General features: G+C 38.5%; 1 protein-coding gene across 2 annotated transcripts in view; it reads right to left on the minus strand.

Annotated features, from left to right (window-relative positions):
• Positions 1–24,008, minus strand: part of CFTR (CF transmembrane conductance regulator) — a 189,096-nt gene that overhangs the window by 3,169 nt on the left and 161,919 nt on the right. For both annotated transcript variants that reach the window (XM_025929698.2, XM_086691782.1), the window contains exons 23-26: positions 22,631–22,786; positions 10,804–10,893; positions 721–893; positions 10–115 (exon numbers count right to left, since the gene is read on the minus strand). In XM_025929698.2, the coding sequence (XP_025785483.1) occupies positions 10–115; positions 721–893; positions 10,804–10,893; positions 22,631–22,786 (525 nt within the window). The remainder of the gene's footprint in view (positions 1–9; positions 116–720; positions 894–10,803; positions 10,894–22,630; positions 22,787–24,008) is intronic.

Genomic DNA, 24,008 nt, shown 5'->3' on the forward strand with positions numbered 1-24,008 from the left:
AACACTCACTAAAAATCGTTGACATTCCAACATAGCTTCTATCCTGTGTTCAGAGAGGATTACTGTGCAATCTGCAAATGCTTGTTTCAGGGTTCTTCGAATGATTTGGTATGTTCTAGAAAAGAAAGAAAACAACACATATAACATCACAGAAGGTCCATAATCTGCCTTTATCCTTGATGACATACCCACTGTCCCATCAGTTTAGTTCTTTAAATTACTTATCTTTCTTTGAATACTTTTATTAACATAATGCTGATTTAGAGTTGGCCACAATCAGCTTCCCAACCATGGGGCAGATTCTAAGTTTCCATAAATAAATAGGACAGATATTTTGAAGAAAATTTCACAAATAAGTACATTTTATTATCATGTGGAATCACTAGTGGTTCTTTTGTGCTCTAAAAAGTCTTATCATATAAATGGTACATAAAGGAAAATCATAAGCATCAGATTATGCCTATGTAACTAAGTATTTCATCATGTTTTGACAAGGGGGAGAGTTTCTATGAAATTCCAAAATTATACTCAGAAGAGAACACAGGGCTCTTATACCAGGATATAAGCACTTGTGCTCACATCATATAGTGACTTTTCCACTGGGCAGTCATTTCATATGTAGTGAGGGATCCTCCACTTGCAGACATGACCGCCTAATGGGAACCGGTATCAGTATGAAGTAGGCCTCAAAGATTAAATGGCAGGAATTCTGAAACTCACATTGGATCCAAATGAGCACTAGGTTCATCAAGCAGTAAGATTTTTGCCTTACTGAGAACAGATCTGGCCAAGCACATCAACTGCTTGTGGCCATGGCTTAGGACATAACCCCCATCCACCAGGACAAAATCGAGCTTCCCAGGAAATTGCTCTATCACAGATCTGAGTCCAACCTGCAGAAAAGAGAGAAAACATTAGATAATTGAGATACCACAAGGTTAAAGACACTTGAGAGGTTGACAGTCTAAAAAGACACAAGGCAGTCTGAAAGTTTAAATTTTATATCAACCACCCATCACCCCTGCTATTTGGGTTTGATTGAACCAAAGTCTACATATAATCTTTGCGGCTCTAAAGGATAAGCCTATGACTTGTGTCAGTTCTGTACTTAATTTGGGAAGTTTTCAGTGAGTGCTTATTATGTGCCAGGTATTCCTCATAGGGGTTGAAGAAATCATAAATGGCACATGGCCCCCTCAAGGCTCCGGATCTATAAAGACATACACAAATAATTACAACACAATTGAATACATGCTAGAAAAGATAATAGTATTAAACGCAGTTATTTGCTCTATCATGACAGACTCTTTTATTGTACTTTCCATTCTCTACTTTGTCATAATAGCGCATGAAAATTAGCAGAAAATGGGGCGCCTGGGTGGCTCAGTCGGTTAAGCGTCCAACTTCGGCTCAGGTCATGATCTCACGGTCTGTGAGTTCGAGCCCCACGTCAGGCTCTGTGCTGACAGCTCAGAGCCTGGAGCCTGTTTCAGATTCTGTGTCTCCCTCTCTCTATGCCCCTCTCCTGTTCACACTCTGTCTCTCTCTGTCTCAAAAATAAATAAACGTTAAAAAAATTTTTTAAAAAGAAAATTAGAAAATAATCAACTGGGGAGCTTCTTCAATTCATAAAAACTGATTTTAAGAAATTGATGAAACTATGAAGTAAAAAGACATAAAATAGTGGTATATTACTAAGAGATTTAAAGGTGCTTAGATATTGAGGTGGAATATGAGAGTTGTGTTAGGGCCAGTGGCTTATTTTTTCAAGCTAGATAGGAAATAATATGGTGAAAATGCGAACAAGATATAGAAACAAATTCTTTTAAAATAGGATAAAAATTATTGACATCTTGGTTATTATTCAGATAAATGTGCATTAACTTTTATTTTATTTTATATTATTTTACTTTAAACATTTATTTTATTTTTGAGAGAGAGAGGGAGACACAGAATCCAAAGCAAGCTCCAGGCTCAGAGCTGTCAGCACAGAGCCCGACATGGGGCTCGAACTCACAGACCGTGAGGTCATGACCTGAGCCAAAGTTGGACGCTCTACCAACTGAGCCACCCAGGTGCCCCTATTTTTTGCCAAATATTGCTGAGTGTTTGAGGGCCAAGAGATACATGGATGATGACTGCCCCCTACTCTTGGGGAGTCTGGGATTTAGTATTGGGAAGTAAGATACAATACTAATTATAATACAGGCAGAATGGGATAATGGCTTTAGGAAAGATCCCTGAATTCAGCAATGAATACACAGATGGCCCATATCACCACGTTTGATCAGCAAATATTAACTGTATGCCCATGAGATGTATTGCAGGTGACACTTCTTTCCTTGACTGGGTTCTCATTAAAGCAATCTCACTTTGTAAGAATTTATTAATTTTGAAAAGAGTTTCTGTAATGGTCGGGAATGTAAACATATTAATTAGACAAGGGGGAGTTCTCTGGTATATCCTGGAAGACTCAAATGTAAAATTACTTTCAGCTCTGAGGATCTGAGAATGTGAATAAAGACACTGGGTGGACCTGTGTCCTTTCTTTCTGTCTTCGCCTTTTTGCTTTTACTTGGCTTCAGCCTGGGAACCTGCTATGTCTCTCACATTACTTGCCTCCAGATTGTCCTTCAGCTAGAATCCCATATCTACCCCTTTGTAGAAACCTCAAAAAAAAAAACTACTGTGTATCTGTTGTCCCCACTACCTCACAACATAGAACTTTTTTCTTCTTTGAACATGTATCCCTTGGTTTATGAGAAACCACATACCTATGACCACTTAGGAGCCTGTGTGGGCAGCTCCCCCTTTTCCTGTCCTCTGAATATCAGTCTTCCTTACCCCAACTCTCTAACTCTCCTTCTGAGGACCCATTTATTCTTAGGGTATCAACCACCACAGATAAACTAATGATTTTTCAAATCTTTATCTCTAGCCCTGGACATATTTCCAATATTTCTTAAATCCTTCTCCTTGCCAACCCCATTGTGGTGGCCCTCATTATCTCTTAAGCTTTACACTATAAATCCCAAGTGGTTCGATTTGTCAACTGACCACACAAACACCCCAGGGATCCTTCTAAAGTACAAATTTGACCCTCTCATTTCTGTTTGAAATCTCTTCCTGACAGAATAAAGCTGAGCTCTCTCACATGACATAAAAGGCATCCAGAGTCGAATCCCCTCCACCCTGCTTCCAGTGGCCCCAAACAGCTTGTAGTTCCCTTTACACCCTGACATACCCTTCTGACTATCCCTGATCATCCTTTACATAGTCAGGCATGTAGCCATGACAGTATTTGTGGAAGTTTCCCCTGTTACACTGCCTCTATGCTCTTTAGCTCTATGTGTCCCCAGTGTAATGGGGACAGTGTAGTGACACACTGTCAGTCTTGACACATTTATTCATTTGTTCAACAAATATGTACTGAGCTCCTAGAATGCTGGCCAAAAAAAAAAAAAAAAAAAAACCAAACCAAACCAAACCAAAACAAAACAACCCAACATAGTTTTGATGAATGCAAAAGTGAATCCAAACTTAAAAATGACAAGTGATAAATGAATGAGAGTTGATTTTGTCCTGCCGGTATAGAGTACAATAGACTAGCCACTTCCCCTGTCTGTGTGCTTTTTTTTTTCCTCATCTTGACAACTATAAAATCCCTTCAAAATAAAAGTATAAAATTACATTTCCTTTTTTGTAACAGGTTGAAATAAGATCTAAACCTAGTTTGAACTGACCCCAAAACCTCTTTCTTTCTTTCTTCCTTTCTTTCTTTCTTTCTTTCTTTCTTTCTTTCTTTCTTTCTTTCTTTCTTTCTTTCTTTCTCTTTCTTTCTTTCTCTTTCTTTCTTTCTTTCTTTCTTTCTTTCTTTCTTTCTTTCTTTCTTTCTTTTGAGAGAGAGTGCATGTGCGCAGGTGGGGGAGGGGCAGAGGGAAGCAGAGGTGAGAATCTTAAGCATACTCCATGCTCCATATAGAGCCTGATGACATGGAGCTAGATCTCACAAACTGTAAGATCATGACCTGAGCCAAAATCAAGAGTTGGATGCTTAAATGACTGAGCCACCCAGGTGCCTCTAAAATTAGAAGTTTCTTAACACTGATAAGGATTTTTTTTTTAATTTTAAGTCAAATTAACCACCAAGAAAAGCACAGATTAGACGGATGCTACCAAGACTTAGTGAGGTGATCGTTTCACATTGCGTAGAATTATCAAATCATTACATTGTATGCTTGAAACTAATAGTGTTCTATGTCAATTATGCTTCAACTAAAAAAATAAAAGTACTGATTAAAGATTGGAGCTCTGAAGTCAAACAAAAGTGGCTTTGAATCTGCACTTCACCACCCATTTACTGATGGTATCAGGTGTGTTACTGTAAGTCTCATTGACCTCACTTGAAAAAAATGAGGAAATTAACAGGATAGACTTCAAAGAACTGTACTGAGGATTAAATGAGATAATTTGTGGAAAAAGGTTACTACAGAACATGGCACATGGTAAGTACCTAATCCACACTATTAGTTGTGTCAGAACTTGGGAAATTCCAAGGACATGGACCTGGTCACTGAAACACTACCCTGGTATGACAAGATTAGCTTGATATGCCACAAATCAAAATTTGTAAGATTTTGCCTTCGCAAGTTGCCTTGGGAAGTAAGTTAGCAGGAAGGACTGCAATACTACTAATTTATATCATACCTCTAATAACGAGGTTGAGCTTTTGGTAAAAATGTAGTGGCATGTACAATATTCTCCCTCTAGATCCACACCAATCGTACACTAATTTCCCAAGCCACCTTACTATATTATATTTTGCATGTGTTTTCTCTCAACGGAAACTATTTCTTAAGTAACTAACTAAGTACCTAAATAGCTATCACTGTCAATATTTGGAGAACAAAGTTCCAAAAAATAAAAGACAGTGAGACAGACCACGCTAGAGTATATTTTGCAATATTCCTATCTCACTGTTTTACTTACAATCAAGTATAGTAAAAAAAAAAATCTTCAGTCATATTCACTAGAGAAAGATCAACATGACTTAGTAAAACTTTAGGTTTTGAAGTAAGTGAACATGTCAATTACCTATTTCCTGCCAGATATTGTCATAAGTTTTGGAGAGCAAATGGGCAGCAAGACATACTAACAATTGTTTTTTAAAAGCACAACGTTATTATTATAACTCTATGTGTAACCAACTTAATGTGATAGTAAGAATGGCTTAAATTAGCCTACTGATTATTTGAATATAAATGACTGCTCAGTTACACATTCTTTAATAGACTTTTAATGAGGGTTTATTAAATTCTGGGTACTATGGCAGACCTGGGGATTCAAAGATGAATAACACTAGGCCCTGCCTTGAAGAAGAAACTCACGGTCTAGATATGGAGAAAAATAGTAAGTGAGAAATTACTGTTCAAAGTGCTGTGAGATCAACTGATGAATGGATAAAGAAATTGTGGTTTATATACACAATGGAGTACTACGTGGCAATGAGAAAGAATGAAATATGGCCCTTTGTAGCAACGTGGATGGAACTGGAGAGTGTAATGCTAAGTGAAATAAGCCATACAGAGAAAGACAGATACCATATGTTTTCACTCTTATGTGGATCCTGAGAAACTTAACAGAAACCCATTGGGGAGGGGAAGGAAAAAAAAAAAAAAAGAGGTTAGAGTGGGAGAGAGCCAAAGCATAAGACTCTTAAAAACTGAGAACAAACTGAGGGTTGATGGGGGGTGGGAGGGAGGGGAGGATGGGTGATGGGTATTGAGGAGGCACCTTTTGGGATGAGCACTGGGTGTTGTATGGAAACCAATTTGACAATAAATTTCATGTATTGAAAAAAAAATTAAAAAAAAACAGTGCTGTGAGGAAAAAAAACCAGATTGAAATGGTAAGTGCTGATTTAGCAGAATTCTTTATATGTTCATGTATATACATTAATATATACATATATAGTCCTAATATGTTATTTATATATACACCACAAATTATTTTTCAGTAGATTAAAAATAAATATAAATTTTAGCTTATCTCCACCCAAACTAGTAAATTAAGTAAATTAAGATTTACTAGAATCTAAACATTTCTAATTATTTTTATTCCAACTTGGCATGAAAAATAAATAAAAGCATCAATAGTTCATGGATATGAAGAACTTTACAACAAAAGAATTTGCCAGCCTTATTTAGTTGAGTTGATCAATCATATGTATTTACAAAGAAAAAAATTGGCTTGTGACATATCAAACAAAAAAATTTATTAGAGTCTGTAAAGGACCAGACATTCTCTTCAAAATGTTGACTTTTACTATTGCACTCTGGAATGTTACTATGGAGCAAGAGCTTGCTCTTGTGACAAGAAAACATGTAGAAAAACCCAGAAAAGTAAATTGTGGTTGGACTGCATAGTCCATTCACAGGCAGTTGTAAAAATAGACCCTCTCAACTCCTTTAGACACTTTTTTTTTTTTTTTGCTACTCTGAAGGTTTTTCAGGACACTGTTTCTGCTATTTAGCCTGCTCTTTAAATTTTTTTTAAGTTTGTTTATGTACTTATTTATTTATTGAGAGAGAGAGAGAGAGAGAATCCCAAGCAGGCTCTGTACTGTCAGCACAGCGTCTGATGCAGGGCTCAAACTCATGAACCAGAAGATCATGACCTGAGCCAAAAAGAAGAGTCAGATGCTTAACTACCTGAACCACCCAAGAGCCCCTAGTTTGCTCTTTAAAATAACTTACCTGACTATCAATGTGTTAGGAAGGGACCTATTTTATAAGTTATCTACCAAACAAACAATTACCAAAGATCCTTCATCTAAAACCAACAGATGTGTTGGGGTGCCTGGGTGGCTCAGTCGGTTAAGCGGCCGACTTCGGCTCAGGTCATGATCTCGCGGTCCGTGAGTTCGAGCCCCGCGTCGGGCTCCGTGCTGACAGCTCAGAGCCTGGAGCCTGTTTCAGATTCTGTGTCTCCCTCTCTCTGACCCTCCCCCGTTCATGCTCTGTCTCTCTCTGTCTCAAAAAATGAATAAACGTTAAAAAAAAAAAATTTAAAACCAACAGATGTGTTGCTTAGACCATAGATAACTAAGAAAGCTTGCTGCGGTAAAAGCATGTGAACCAGAAGTCAAAGGATGGAGCTGTTCTAGCATCTACCAAGCCCCTAAGACTTCTCAAGGCTCAGGGTGCTCATTGTTAATGGCAACACCTGTTGCCATTGTACTAATGGCAAACTAATCACAAAGCTATCTTCATGATAGATCACACGTGAATCATTTGTTTATCCACTTAAACAAATGAGTCAAATCATTCATTCAAAAAATGAATGAAGTCATTTATTCATTCAATCAACCAATATTTATTGACTACCATCCACATTGCAACACTACTGTAAGCACTAGAAACACTGCAGTGAATGGGACAACATCCCTGCCCTCAAGGGATTTACAATCTGACAGGGGACATGAGCAAGTTAAGAGGTAAGTCTGTCCCATGTAAAGAATGCTATGAAAGGCCTGGAGGTAGAGGTGTGGACCATCACAGCAGGTTTCTGGAAGAAGTGATATGCAAGAAGAAACCAAATGATGAGTGGGAGCAGGAAGTAAAGGGCTGGCAGGGTTTCCCAGATACAGAGAACAGCATGAGAAAAAGCCTCTGGAGAACAGAGAGCACATGGTGCTTTAGAGGAACTGGATCATGGTAAACAGGGGGAGGCTGGGGCATGGGTTTAGACAGGCAAGCCAAGATCGAAACATGAAGGACCTTGGAAGCCACCTTAAGCAGTGTGGACTTGGTCTAAAGGACCAATAAAGAGCCATTGAAAGGAGAGAAACAAGTGATTGGGTACATGGTTAAGAAGGATTACCAGAGCTCCAAAGAGCAGAATGAATTATAGGAAGTCAATGAGAGGGAAACCACCTAGGAGCCTAAGCAACCACATGAGAGTTAGTAGTGGTGTCAGATGGGGATGGAAACATTCTAGATATTGGCAGGAGACAGCATTAACAGGACATGATATAGTGGAGACAGGTGAAGAAATCAGTAGTCAAGAATAAATTCCAGGTCTTGGCTTTGGGCAACTAGAGGGTGCTTATGCCATTTGCTGGAATTAGGAACACAGGACAGTTGTATGCATAGGGGAGATAAAGTAACTATAGAAACAAGGTGCTTGTCCATGCTGAGATGTCAGGTAGGGAGCTGACAGGCAGATTTGGAGTCATAAGTATAGAGGTATTAGTTAGAGCCAAGAGGTTGCATCAAATTTCCAAGGAAGAATAAGTACAATAGGACAAAATTAGGATTCTGTCAAACATCAACATTTAAGAGATGGCTGGGTGAAGATCAAATGGGAATAGGATCATAACAGCTAACAGTCACTTAATGCCCATTATTTGTCAGACACTACGCTTGCCAATTATATGAAAGCCTGAAAAGTTACAAGAACTCTACCAATTTACTGAGCCACAATGTTAGGCATCCGTTTTTTTTCCCCCTTGGGATTCAGTCTCTTGAAATTTTCTTTGGTCTACATAGCTGATAAAGTCAGTGCTCCTGGGGGAGAAGTTATCTGGCCCTAAGTCATTTGGGGATGGGGGAATTACACCATCTCAGTTCTAGGGCTTAAATAGAAATTCTCTTTCCTTCCTTTGGACTTGCTTTAAATTCATCCATAGAACAATGAGGCTCAGCATGTCAAGATGAAGGTGTGGGCCTAGGGCACAAAGGCAAAGGAAGCTGTTTGTGCTAGCTTTCCTTCTAAGTCTTAGAACTAGTAACGAGGCACGATCATCATGGCTTCACAAAATCTAATCCAGATCAGCTCTAGAATAAAATTTCACACTGGAGTATGGGGCCAAATGCAAGGTAGGAATAAAGTGTATCTTGGCCTGGTGTTGTCATCGTGTGTACTTCTGATTTTTATCTGGAGGAAAGGGGAATTATGAAGGAGGCACTGTTGAGATAAGATTCAGGTGTTTGGCTATCAGTTCATTTCCCTCTATTGACACAAGTCATATCAAAGTCACAGACAGGACTAGATGAGACGCCATTTGTCCTGGTTTGCCCCAGACAATACTGGTTTATGTCTTTTTGTCCTAGTATCCTGTCAAGTTTAGAAACTGACACACCCCAAAATGTTACTGTTTGAATAAATTATATGATAAACCACTTGGGACAAAAGCCTAGGACTTGTAACGTTTAAACTAATGCTTTTCTACTATCTGCTTCTGTGGGCTGTTGTGCATTTGTATGCCATCTGTAGGCCTCCTCAACAGAAAGTTATCATTACTACTCAAAGCACATGATATGAATGCCACCATCTCCATCACCATCTCCATTTATGAATAGCAAAGTATTTTTTTGAAGCAGTAGAAGAGAGCTAAATACGAGCTCATCAAATGAAAATCTAGACAGGTAAAATTTCTGTGTTATACTGGTCTTTAAAATGTTAGGCATGTCTTTTAAAATTTCATATTATTTTTAAGACCTTGATTTCCTGTAAATTTTATTGTGACTTGGCAGTAGTTGCAGATTTTATAAAGTCTAACGTCTTCCCTAGTTTCTCTCCCACCACACTGTGTTCCTATAGTTCATTCTCTGAAGTCACATCAAAGCTCCTAAAATGTGTCACTTGCAATTTAGTTAATGTTTTCTTTAAAACCCTTGTTTGGTGGGTAATAAGGAAACTTTGATAATAAAAATAGTTAATCTAAGTGTATTTTATGAGGGGCATATGAAGGTTGGGCACCCAGTGGGTGACTGTTTAACACTTACAAGCATGTCAATGCTCCTGGCAACATCTACTCTGAAGGGAGGCACAAAAGGGAGGAACATTTGGAGTTAACAGAATTGGGCTACAATAAAGACCAAAACTATGGGAAAATAGTGGAATAAAGTTGTTCTCTAAGAAGACCTTTGAATCTCAATGTTCTTAGGCCCCATAATTGCAGTCTGCCACCAATCAGGGCTTTGGATGTAAACCTCAAATTTAATGAAATAGAACAGTTTATGTTCCCTTTTTCTTTCACATAATGCCTCTGTGTCCAAGAACGGTTAAGGAAATCAAGAATTTCACTCCCTGTACCCTAAATTCTTCCATATGGTGCCTTTAACTATAATGAACCACCTATTGGGTAAATATGGGGTATTATTTATGAATTTTTATTCCATTTTAATCCATATATTTCCTATGTGGTCCTATTGACCTCAAGAGATGGAGCAGGCCACATCTAGGTCATGTGACTTTTTGCCTGGAAAGGCTCACAGCCACATCCCATGAAGGCAACTGATTCCTGATGATTTCTAGAGAAGACGGTGGCCATTTGCAGGTGCTCCAGAAAGACCATCACCTCTCTGTGCTAAACCCAAGCTTCCTAGAGAAGTTTATCATGTCAAAACCCAAAGCCTCTCCTTGTGCTGGGAATGCTTTCAGAACCCAGACAGAAAGTGGATGAGAAAGTGTAGAGAGAGGACACTCTGAATCACAACTAATCCTGGTGCCCTATAAGGTGACTGGGTCTCTCCCAGTTTCTGTCTCATTGATATACACTGGTAGTGAAGAAGGCCAAGGGAATGCTACCTCTGGGGCCTGTGACTTGGGAGACTCGCCACAGAGGAAGGGGTAGGTCTAGTCCAAGGTACTGGGGGCCCCAGGTGTTAGTGTTTTCCACTTTAAAGTTATACATGCACATACATGCATAAAGGTAAGTGTGTAAAACTATTTCAGCTATGACAACCACTCTTGTATATAAGCTACCTTTTTCAAAATTATTTCAGTTAGCATCCTTACCTCATCGGCAACTTTCCATATTTCTTGATCATTCCACTGTCCATAGGGATCCAAGTTTTTTCTAAATGTCCCAGAAAATATAAATACTTTCTATAGCAATAAAGAGAAAAAAGAGGAAAGTATGAGTAACCTAAATATCTTTTCATGTTTCCATTATTTTATTGCAAAATACTTCAAGCAGAAAAAAATACTTTAAAATAACAATAAATGTCCATGTACTTACCATCCAGTTTTCTTAAATTTTAAGGTTTTATCATAGTTGCTTTGCATCTTCTTTACAGACATAAAGCATTACAGCTACATTAGAAGCCCCTTGTGAACACTTATCTAATCCCAATGTCCTTAGGTTAAAGAAATTGAGACCATTGAAAGTTGTGGGAAATTAAAACTCTGTTTTATCACAGCACTTTTCCTTATCATGAGCAAATATAAAATTGAGTAGTTAAAAAATTATGCTTATGAGTTATAAATAACTTGTTAGAACAAATTCCTATTTTGTTCATGTATTTTCCTTGGATTCCTTGGGTAAGCCTAGCTTCCTAAAGGGTTTGGAGAGTGTGTGAATTTACAGACACTTACTTAAACACACATGTCCACCTGGCCTATAAACCAAGGCACACTTTACTTGTGCGAACAGAAGAAAGCCACCACTTACACATCAGTGAAAAAAGTGGAAATCAAATATTTGTTTAATTGAATGCACATAAGGGATGAGGTGGATCCCGCTGAGATGACAAAATGCCAATCTAATTCCTTGCAAGGAGTGTTGCACAACTATCAGTCTGAGACACTCTCCTGCCAAGTCAATGTCCACTTGGGTCAGCCTGTGTGGCTAGAAAAAGTGTTTTAAAAAGAAAACCGCTGTCCCACTGAGAAGTGCTGATGCAGCAGTACTGTACTGCTATTATTTCGTCCTCTCTGGACATATGGGTGAACTGAAAAATACTCTTGATGTTAACATTCAGAATAATTTTTTTTTCTTTGCCCTTTTTCTTTGGCCTTTGGTTAACATCCAGTAAAGAGAATTAAGAACTAAATGTTCTGAAGTCTGAGTTTTCACAAATTGCCTTACACTGAGAAAGAAAGTTCGGTGACCCTCTGACCTACAAGGAACTGGACAAGACAGGTGGGTTCCAGATTTATGGCATCTATGCCTCTTGGCAGAATGAGAATATTCCCACTGTGGCAGCCAAGTTCAAAGAGGATCACATTAGAGACCTCACTCCCCAGGGCACCATTTATAGCTTAAAGAACTAAAGTGTACCAAATATCTCAGGAACCTTCTGATGAGAGCAACAAGAAGACTTGTGCTGGTATTTCTTAACCTGCATCAAAATCATCTTCCTTAGGGGCACTTATAATGCTTTGCACAAGTGACTACAAGGCGTGAATATGTGACTCATAAGATCCTAAGATATGATAGATAAATTTGTGCATCTTTCTACAAGACTTCCAGTAAAGGAAAGTCATGCCCAAATAAGCTAAGGAAAAACAGACAAAGAGTATTATCAGGGAATTCTTCTAAACTAAGAATTAAACAATAATTGGCTCTGAAAATTCAAGTCAATTCATTATTTAAGCAATTGGGTTGATTTAGTACCTAAAGTTCAAAGGCTTACCAAGGGAATTTTGCTATTCACTGTTTCTTTACATTTTTTTCTTTTAATATTGTGGTTCTTTATACAAAAGGTTTCTAGCATTATTGAGAAAGACAGGAGATAGCAACTATGGGGGTTTACCAAATATCAGACCACGTATCATACACTTTGGAGAGGTTATCTCCACTGGGAACCAAAAAGCTAGAACACAGAGCTTCATTTTATGGCAGGTTTACCATATGCCAGGTAAGGATCCATATAAGCATTATCTCTTTTCATCTTCAAATCAGCCTAATGTAATAAATACTATTATTTCACATGAAGAAATCACAGCTGGGAGAAGTTAAGTGACTTGTCCAACATCATTTAGCTGGATTCAAACCCAAGTGTGTTTGTTTCCAAATCTGTTTCTTATCACTACAGCAAAATGTCTCAAGTTCTATGCCAACCAGTTTTTATTCCTGATCTGGAGCTCTGGAATTATTAACGTTGGGCAGAAGCAGCCCAATGGGTCTATAAAGAGCTGATCAGTGTCAGCAGCATAGTCTTTGTTTAAGTACTGCTAGCCATCCCCTGGCCAGAGGCTCAGTTCCTGAACTGTGAATGGAGAGGTTTGCTTCCTTTTCCTAGGCAGGGCCTGGGTTGAAGCAATTTACATGGGCTACAGTGTCTTTGTAACCTTCAAGGATATTTACACAGCCAGTGGAACAGGACAATAGGAAAATTTTACCTTGGCCAAATGGAATAATGTCATTATTCTGGAGGACCATGGGTGGAGGCCGAAGGTATCATAACAACAAAGCAGACACAGAAGTTATCAAAGGCAATGTGGCTTGCAAAGACGCTGTAACAGTGTAGCTCTGGCACAGGAAGTGTACCTACGAACAGGAACCCAAGCTCTTTCAGCCTCAGTGTTCTCACTATAAAATGGGGAAATGCCACCTTTCCTCTCAAACCTATTCTACCTATAGGCTTTCCCATTTTGATAAATGTACAGCAACTTCACTTCCTCAGTCTAGAAACTTTGGAGCCATCCATGACTTATCTTTCTCCCTGATCCTCCCAAAAGGAATCAATCATCAGTCCTGTGGATTTCCCGCCAAATATATCTCAAATCCAGTTATTTCTCCAGCCCTCCTGCCACTATATAGTTCAAAACACCTATCTCTCTCTGGAACACTGTAAGAACCTCCTAATTGATTTCTTTCTTCTCACTCTTGCCTCCCTCCCGGTCTACTTTTATTTAGCAACCAAAACAATCACTACACATATAAATTGGATTATGTCATTAACCTTTTAAAAAACCTTTGGCTTTCTGTTACATTCAAGGCAAAATGTAAAATTCTTAAGATGGCCTACAGACCCTACATGACTTAGCCCCTTCTACTTCTTTGGGATCATTTAGTGCCCTGCTCTACCTCCTTCCTTTTTCATCCCAGCTACATGGCTTTATTTCACTTCTCCAGTTTCTTCACACATTCTTTCTTCCTGCCTAAGAATCTCATCTTATACATTCTTTCCATGGCCAACTACATTCTTCAGGCCTCAAATTAAATGCCACTTCCTCAGAGCTATCTATCTTGATCCTCAAAGCCAAATAAGGTACACAAAATATGATACAGAATACATGTATTTTACTTCCATAGCTTATAGTGAATGTTAAAATTACATATGCATTTGTGAACTTTGCTTTTTTTAAAAAAATTTTTAATGTTTATTTATTTTTGAGAGACAGAGAGACACAGAGCATGAATGGGGGAGGGGGAGGGAGAGAGAGGGAGACACAGAATCTGAAGCAGGCTCCAGGCTCTGAGCTGTCAGCACAGAGCCCAATGCAGGGCTCGAACCCATGAGCCGTGAGATCATGACTTGAGCTGAAGTTGGATACTCAACTGACTGAGCCACTCAGACACCTCGAGCTTTTGCTTTTAATGAGCACTTCTTCTCCTATACCATAAATTTACTGTGTATCCTAGCAAACAGGCATTATATCTAGCATGTGCTCAATAAATGCTGCCTGAATGAATAAATGGGCTGATATGGGAATAAAAAGTAAAAAAATATAAAAACATTGCTCAACATATTATTTTTCTTCATTTCAGAAGAAGAGTTACTACCACCTATACTCGTTAAAGTAATAATACTAACTACCCATTAAAACTTTGGTCTTTCCATATAATTTCTTGAGAAATTATATGCCTAACTTTTTCTCATAATAGCTTAATAGTTTATATTAATACTTATCAAGCATATAGCAATATGCGACATATTAATTTTATTTAAAATAGATATATGTTCAAAATTGTGAAGGAAGAAAACTGTGGAAATTGGAAAAATGTGGAGAGCCAAAGTCTTAGATGTAGGGATCTGATACTACTCTGAAATTCTGTAGGTCTTTTGTTTATAGTTTATTGTCTAGCATTCAAGTAATGCTTTAATTTTAATTAAAAAAAAAATCAACTGAATAGACTGGTTCAGTTAGAATTAAATTTCACACAATTCACTAAACATTTCATTCCTGTCTTATAAATAGTATCTCTTCCTCTGCTGGTCAGGGGCACCAGCAGGTGTCTTAGTTCTGTTTTCTACACTGTTTGAAGTTTCCACAAAGGCATCTCTAAAGCTGAGAGGTCCTTGGAGGTCACTTATGTCGTCTTCCCTGGTTTACAAATGAAACAGCCAAGGCCCAGAGAAGTGATGTGGCGTGGTCAAAGTGACACAGACGTATTTATAGCAAAAAATAGACCTGAAACCAAAAATCACAATGATCCTCTCTTTTAAGAAACTGTTCACCAATAGGAAAATGAGGATGTGTAAATATTTGATATTTATTTAATGTCAGGTATGTATGGCATAAAGAGCAATTCCTGGGACTCAAGGAAGAATAAAGAGAGAACCATTGTTCACGAGCTGACTAATCTCTTTCCTGAAGCTGATTCCTCAACTCCTCAACTCAGTGCAGACAGCTGAGCCTACGTGGGGTGCTCAGAGCTGGTCACATATCACTGCAGCAGGCAGTATGATTCAATCTTGGATATCAATGAAAAACAAAAGAGCAGTTTGACTTTCATGGCTATTGAATATAGCATAAATTAAATAAGCAGGAGGAATGACTCCTTATCCTGTTTATGTATACAGTGCTGTTTTGTTTTGGCCAGAAGGGAAATATATATATGTAGCCAAAAATAATATACATATATATATATATTTATGGCCAAAACAAAACAGCACTGTGTATATATATGTTTATATATACATATAACATCTATACGTATATAATTTTATTAAAATGTGGCTCCAATGCTTCTAAGCATCACAGTGGCTGTGATCTTACCTTCTAGAAATGCCTGCAAGATTGTATTATAAGTTGAATCTGTACAATACAAATCCATCCAACTTGAACAAATCAAGATTCTAAGGTTGTATTATAGAATGTCTAAAAATAAATGTTGTTTGGCTTTTAAGAATATCTATTAATGAGAACAAGGTGAATGAAGTATTTATTAGTCAAAAATGCCCAAGATTTACAATAGAGAATAATTTTATAATGTTAATATACATATCATTTATTTATATGTAAATGACTGCATGTAAGATGTTCAAATATTTGTTTCCTGTAAAGTCATTTCATGTTTCACAACCTTTTATACTACAACTTTCCAGTATACACTTTTTTTAGAGACAGAATTTTAAAAAATGATTTCCAGGTCTGACAAAATTGTAAAACTTCAAATTTTTAGGCTCAGAAACAGTAAAGTTGTGTTGTACTAATATCCATACTAGTTAATTTTCTCTTCTTTTTCTTTTTTAAAAAAACTTTGTCTATTTATTTTGGGGGGGGAGAGAGAGAGAGAGAGAGAGAGAGAGAGCCAGCCTGAGTGGGGGAAGGGCAGAGAGAGGGAGACATAGAAACAGAAGCAGGCTCCAGGCTCTGAGCTGTCAGCACAGAGCCCGATGCAGGGATTGAACCCACTAACTGTGAGATCATGACCTGAGCTGAAGTCGGGCACTTAACTGAGTCACCCAGGCACCCCTTTTTCTTTTTTTCTAAGCAAACTTTACCCCCAAGATGGGCTCAAACTCAGGACCCTAAGATCAAGAGTCATATGCTCCACCTACTGAGCCATCCAGGCACCCCTTCTCTTCTCCCTTGAATTCAGCACTTCACCCCCACTGTCTCTTCACCACAGTTGAGGCTCTTACCACATCACAGTTGGAGAGTTTCTCAGCCCATCTCCCTGCCTCCCATGCTGCCTCCTGGAAGTCCGTTCTCCACATGCTGCCAGCAGCAGCGTACCCTTCTGCCAACCCTTACCATCCTCTTCAATGCGTTCCTTACTGGGCCATTTCAGTACTTACCAAATCTTTCCCTCCTCCCTCTAATATTGCCTAACACATGACCTCCCCTGCCCTTTATGACCCAACTCTTTCTAGTCCTCTTCTTTGTGTTTGTTCATAATATCCTTATCTGTCTGGGATCCTGGAATATCCTTTCCATAATTCCCCGTCCCTAACCTTTCTAAAACCTTAAAATGAGTGTATGGCCCATTATGACCCATCTTAATTATCACTGCTCTGAGGGGCACCTGGGTGGCTCAGTCGGTTAAGCAGCCGACTTCGGCTCAGGTCATGATCTCGTGGTCCGTGAGTTCAAGCCCCGCGTCGGGCTCTGTGCTGACAGCTCAGAGCCTGGAGCCTGTTTCAGATTCTGTGTGTCTCCCTCTCTCTGACCCTCCCCTGTTCATGCTCTGTCTCTCTCCGTCTCAAAAATAAATAAACGTTAAAAAAAAAAAATTATCACTGCTCTGGGAAACTGCCCATACTCATTTATTCATTCCTAGAGCATATTTCTAATCTAATATAAAAATGAAGGAGACACGATCCCTGTCCTTAAGGAACTGTAAATAATAATTACCATTGTCACAACACAGTGTATTGCACTTACTATGTGCCAGGGTGTAGTCTCAATACTTGTTACTTTACTCATTTTATATTCATGAAAACCTAATGAATATAGGTAGGTAGGTAATAACCTAAAATTATATTCATTTTATAGACAAGGAAACTAAAGCTCAGAGAAATCAAATAACTTGCCTAAGCTTACAATAGCTGGTAAAATTCAGATACTGACAGAACCACAGTCTCTTGTAAAATAAGCCAAGAATTTGGTGATTCTGCACAAGACAATGTATATTAAGTGCCTAACATGTAAGCTATTGTATATGCTATATAAGAGACAGAAAAATCTTTAAGGAAAAAAATCTATGTTTTATTCACCATTTCTATTATATTATTTTTGCTTATCTTCTTTGATTGTTGATGGGTTTTTTTAGTTTAGTATTTTTCAGAGAGAGAGAGAGAGAGAGAGCAGGAGAGGGGCAGAGAAAGAGGGAGAAAGAGAATCCCAAGCAGGCTCTGTGCTGTCAGTTTCACAAACAATGAGATCATGACCTGAGCCAAAATCAAGAGTTGGACACTCAACTGACTGAGCCACTCAGGTGCCCTGGTTGTTGATGATTTTGTGTTTAAATCTTGCTTCCTTAACTAGAATGTATACACAGTATTTATAATACTAAGTGGAAATTAAGCAAATACACAGATAATTCTAACACAAGACAATGGAAAGTGCCAGGAGAGACTTATAAACAAAGTCCTAGATCCCATATGGGTTTAAGACGTGGGGATGGAGAGCTGGGGTTTGAGTCACGGTTATGGGGGAAGGGGGGGGGGGTCAGAAAAGGCCATTTGACAGATTTGCATTTGAGAGGCCAACATAACTATGGTGAAGGAAGACCGTCTCAGACAGAGGAAGTGCATAAACAGATGAAATGAGAGAAAAGTAAGGTATCTTTCATGGAACAGTAAGTCCAGTTTGTCTGAAACTGAGACGTGCCCAGGTGTGAAGAGTGGTGGATGTGACCGGAAAGGTTAGGTCAGGACCTAACTGTCGGGACCTAAACCACGGATGTAAGAATCTGGACCTTATTCAGTGGAGAAGGAGTGGCCTAGTAGGTTTTTGGTTTGGTGAATCACAAAACTGGAACATTGCACTTAAAAGGTTAATTTGTGGAATGGGAGAAGATATTTGCAAATGACATATCAGATAAAGGGTTAGTATCCAAAATCTATAAAGAACTGATCAAACTCAACACCCAAAAAACCAATAATCCAGTGAAGAAATGGGCAAAAGACATGAAGAGACACTTCTCCAAAGAAGACATCCAGATGGCCAACACATGAAAAAATGCTCAACATCACTCATCATCAGGGAAATACAAATCAAAATCACGATGAGATACCACCTCACACCTTTCAGAATGGGTAACATTAACAACTCAGGCAACAACAGATGTTGGCGAGGGTGCGGAGAAAGAGGATCTCTTTTGCACTGCTGGTGGGAATGCACACTGGTGCAGCCCCTCTGGAAAACAGTACAGAGGTTCCTCAAAAAATTAAAACTAGAACTACCCTTTATCCAAAGGATACAGGTATGCTGTTTTGAAGGGACATATGCACCCCAATGTTTATAGCAGTGCTATCAACAATAGCCAAAGTATGGAAAGAGCCCAAATGTCTATCAATGGATGAATGGATAAAGAAGATGTGGTATATATATACAATGGAGTATTACTCAGCAATCAAAAAGAATGAAATCTTGCCATTTGCAGCTACGTGGATGGAACTAGAAGGTATAATGCTAAGCAAAATTAGAGAAAGACATATATCATATGACTTCACTCATACGAGGACTTTAAGACACAGAATAGATGAACACAAGGGAAGGGAAGCAAAAATAATATAAAAACAGGGAGGGGGACAAAACATAAGAGACTCTTAAATATGGAGAACAAACAGAGGGTTACTAGAGGGGTCTTGGGAGGCGGTACGGGCTAAATGGGTAAGGGGCATTAAGGAATCTACTCCTGAAATCATTGTTGCACTATATGCTAACTAACTTGGATATAAATTTTAAAAATAAAATTAAAAAATAATAAAATAAAATAAAAGGTTACTTTGTGTGCAACATAAAATGGACAGACACAAAGAAGAGAAGAGGAGGAGAAATAAGGAAGGATACAATGACATGGTGGAAGCAGCAATAACAGGGCTTACAACTGTATTCACTCTCATAATTACCCACAGCACTCCCTGAACAAGCCTACCTTGACTCATAACTATATTTAATTAACTTTCTTTGGTTTATTAGTTTGGTTTCTTCTTTTGATCTAACTTATGGCAACGAGTTCAGTTTTGAGCTTCTCACTGAAAGCTCATAGGTGGGATTGGGACCTCAATACTTTTCACATAACTGTAGAATTTATAGTATATAGAATGATATTATGCTATAATTTAAGCATATGGGAATTTCACAACTAATTATTAAATTGTTAATTATTATTAAACTGAATGAGAACTGCTGCTGCACTCCCAATTTCATTGCTCAGACCTACAGATACATGTTTTGGCCCTATCTGATATCCTTCACAGCAAAAGATGTTCCATGGTGGAAGTCATGTGTGCATGGATTATTTTCAGGTTATGTGGTCTTGCAAGTATAGCCCTAATTATTTGCTCAGAAGAGCTTGCAGTCTTTCCAAGTTGTAACTGAAGCTTGCAAATACATTAAAAATTATTTTTTTCTGTCTTTCAAGAATAAAGTACTTAGCAAAGTTCCAGGCTGATAAACAATTTCAAGTCTTAGTGTTTGATTTGTCTAAGGCAATGGGGCTCTGACTATAGGCCTCAATGCTTCCTCTCCATGTCCCCAGAACTCACAGGCAAAATGAAACAAAGAAGGCTCCACCTTGAAATGTACACAGTACCCTTTTCTCCAGGCTGGTGCAATTTCAAAGATTGCTTTCTAGCTATAGGAGAGAATGCACACATATGCGCACACATGTGTACACACACATGCACACACACACAAACACAGAGCAAGAACTTGCCCAAACTAATGACATCTTGTGATTCCATAGCTGATGTCTCAGGATTACTATGATGGGGACAAAAGGTTTTTGTTCAAAGGTCCTGTTTCATGTGACTAAAAACAAGTGACTGACCCAGAGAGATCGGATGTCTCCATGACAGAGATGCTCTTGCAAGGTCAGAAATATGGAATGAAGAAAAGTAGAAAGGCAAGCAAAACCAGTTCTTCTCAGATTTTGTTTTAGGTTTATTTATTTATTTTCAGAGAGAGAGAATGTGAATGGGGGAGGTGAACAGAAAGAAGGATAAAGAGAGTATCTGAAGCAGGCTCTGTGCCATCAGCGCAGAGCCCGATGAAGGGCTAGAATCCACGAAACCTTGAGACTGTGACCTGAGCCAAAATCAAGAGTCAGACACTTAATGACTGAGCCATCCAGGCACCCCAACAGCTCTTCTTGGATTTTTAATCACTTCTTCCTTCCTTCTTTCTTTTTAAAGATCAAATTGTAGGCAAAGAAGAAAAAATTACTTAATTTGAACTTCTAAAGCAAAGTTAGGAAAATAAAAGCATCTTCTAGTTTGGATATTAAAAAGGTATGAGGAGTTTGCCCTCTCTTTCTTGGGCACTCAATATTCTCAAGATGTCACTGTAGAAAAAATAGTACATTTTTCTACAGATATCCCTGTGATACTAGCAGACAGTCCCAGAAACCAGGGTTATAATCTAATGAGATGCACCTACATTAACATGATCACACATTTTTGAAGGCGGATCCCAAAGTATTTTTTGTTCAGTTTATATTATTTTATGAAGCTTGAAGCCATAGAAGAGGGAAAATGAGAAAAGGCAGGTTTGAAAGATTTACTTTAGCAGAAAGGCAAGATAAAGAATTTTCATAACTCTGGTTCACATGGTTTCCCTCCAGGTCTTGCATATTTAGGTTCCTAAACAGAACATATATATTTTTTAAAAAATCTATCAAAATGGCAGATAAACTAAAGGATTCCACTGGAATTAATTTTTAGAGTCAATTTGTATGAATAAGAATGACAGCAAAACAAAAGCTTCACTACTGCAATTAAAAATGGGACCAGGAGACTCAGAGTCAAATGAACGGCAACGCTTCTTGGACAACCAGATTCTATCCTGTGTTCTTTAACATCGCTCTCTTGCCTAAGGTTATCACCTCGGGATGCTCATATTCCCAGTGTTTATCTTTAGGCCATCTGTCAATCTTTTTTTTTTTTTTTTTTTTGGTCTGAAAAAACAATATTGCTTTTGAAAAGTTCCACCAGGAATCAGCTTCTGGCAATATGGCAAAGTCTAGACAAAAAAATTAAAAACATCAGTCTAGCAGTTACAATATTTAGTGCTTCATTAGTTGAGAAAAGCAAATGTTCCACTGAGGTAATCCATCAAGATTACCTCAAGCTTTTTTCTCAGGCTAGATTTATAGTCAATCTACCTGGAGATGGTCCTGGTATTTTAATTTTGTGTTAAAAGTAGACAATTGTTAGAATGTGCTAGTAGAATGGATTTATACTATTAGGACAAAAGGAGCAATGTGGTAACTAAAGCAGTGAATAATGCCCACAGAAAAGAAGGCAAATGCCAGTAGAAATGCAACACATGCCTTTCAGATTCTGCTTCAGTAAAGACATTCCTTGGTTTCCACTGAGATCATTTTAAACTAGAACAGCTGCTATTTCTCTCATATGTAAGAAATCCTCTTGTACAATGACACGGATAGAATGCAACCAAGCCAGTGAAGCCAGAGATCCTTTGTGACCGAAATCAAAGAGTGACATTTAAAAAAAAAATAGCTACAGATTAATCTGACATGGTTCATTTTATCCAAAGAACAAAAACCAATCACTACACTTTCTATTTTCAATTCCATTCCTTGCTGCTTCCAAGTGCTTCTTCCTCCAGCAGCAGCATAATTTATATCTTGAAAAGCATTTCTCAGCCTGCTGTGATGGCTAACTTGGAGCTCAGACCACTGAAGGAGGGGGAAAAAGCTGATTAAAGATGAAGTCCCAGGCTCCCACCATGGATTGCATCTTCTGGGAGACACTATAAAAACTATTAATAGTTCAATAACTATATGGCATAGAGTTCCAAACTTTCAGAGATGGTTTTCTTTTTCCCCATGAAAAGGTTACATTGCGGTAAAAAAGACAGCAATAAATAAATATATTTTTACAAGAAAATGTGATTGTTTTGAGTTGAAGGGTCAAATAATGGTAAAAAAATGTCTATTTAGCCGCTTTTCTTTCTTGACCAAGTCATTCTGACTTACCTGGGGGATCACCCCAAAGGCTTTCCTCCACTCTTGCAAAGGTATCGAATACCAAGACACACCATCTATTTGGATTTCTCCTTCAGTATTCAGCAGTCTCAAAAGAGCCGATAACAAAGTACTCTTCCCTGATCCAGTTCTTCCCAAGAGGCCCACCTAGAAAACAAGAGGGATAGAATTACTCCTGTGACATACAGATACCATACCAGAAATGTTACCTGGTATTATGCTTCAATAAAAAATATCAGAACAGTTTTTTTTTAACATTACCAGGGGAAGATTTCAACTTACTCATTCAAAGCTTTCTGTACACTCTCAGTTCTGACCAATATTGATCTTAGGCAGAGCAACCCTGGAGGAGAATATAGAAACTGGCCATATGGAATTGGACTCTTCATTCTGGACCTTTCATTTATCACTGACCTTTACTAATGGCAAAAAGGTGAAAAATCGCCCATTTTGCATCAAGGAAAACAAACATACAGTGTCCTAATGCATACCATTTCTAAGGATGGCCTTAAGCCAAAAGCAGGGACCTATATAGTTTGATCTAGTTCCTGAATGAATATGAGCTTGAAAATGAATGAATCTGAAATAGTTCTAACACGTAGATACTTCCCCTCGTAAAGGAAGCACAAGTTTAGGCCTGACCATAAACAAGAATAAGTTCAGTGAGCTCTATGTTCCCAGAGAGGGCAGGCTGAACCTTGCCATTCAGTGCATAGGCACTTGGACAGCTGTCAGATTGCATTCTTACATCTATGCTGACTGGCAGGAAGAAAATCTGGAGAAGCAAAAAGGATATTAAGAAAACAACTATTCTTGTTACTAAAAGACTGTAAAAGCGTAAAACAGAAGTGAGAACTCCAGGCATTTCAAGGGGAGATCAGGTGCTTCAGGTAGCCCACAGGGACCTCAAGTCTGTGTTCCACGTGGGCTTAGATCCAGCACTTGGAAGGAGATGCTTTAAGTGGGATAGAACATTCCTGCAGTCATTAACTGAATACTGAATAACAGCCTGATATTTAGTAGCACTGAATAAATGTACACTTCTTTCCTTTTTTTTTTTTTTTTTTCAACGTTTATTTATTTTTGGGACAGAGAGAGACAGAGCATGAACGGGGGAGGGGCAGAGAGAGAGGGAGACACAGAATCGGAAACAGGCTCCAGGCTCTGAGCGATCAGCCCAGAGCCTGACGCGGGGCTCGAACTCACGGAGCGCGAGATCGTGACCTGGCTGAAGTCGGACGCTTAACCGACTGCGCCACCCAGGCGCCCCCACTTCTTTCCTTTTATTTGATTTCTCTTTCTCTTTTATCATTTAACTTTTTTTTATAGGACAGCTGGGCCAATGGTCTTTTACAGTAATGCTTTTTAT

This window comes from Puma concolor, chromosome A2 (genome assembly GCF_028749965.1).
Source record: "Puma concolor isolate L17-30 chromosome A2, mPumCon1.1.hap2, whole genome shotgun sequence".
NCBI classification, from domain to species: Eukaryota; Metazoa; Chordata; class Mammalia; order Carnivora; family Felidae; genus Puma; species Puma concolor.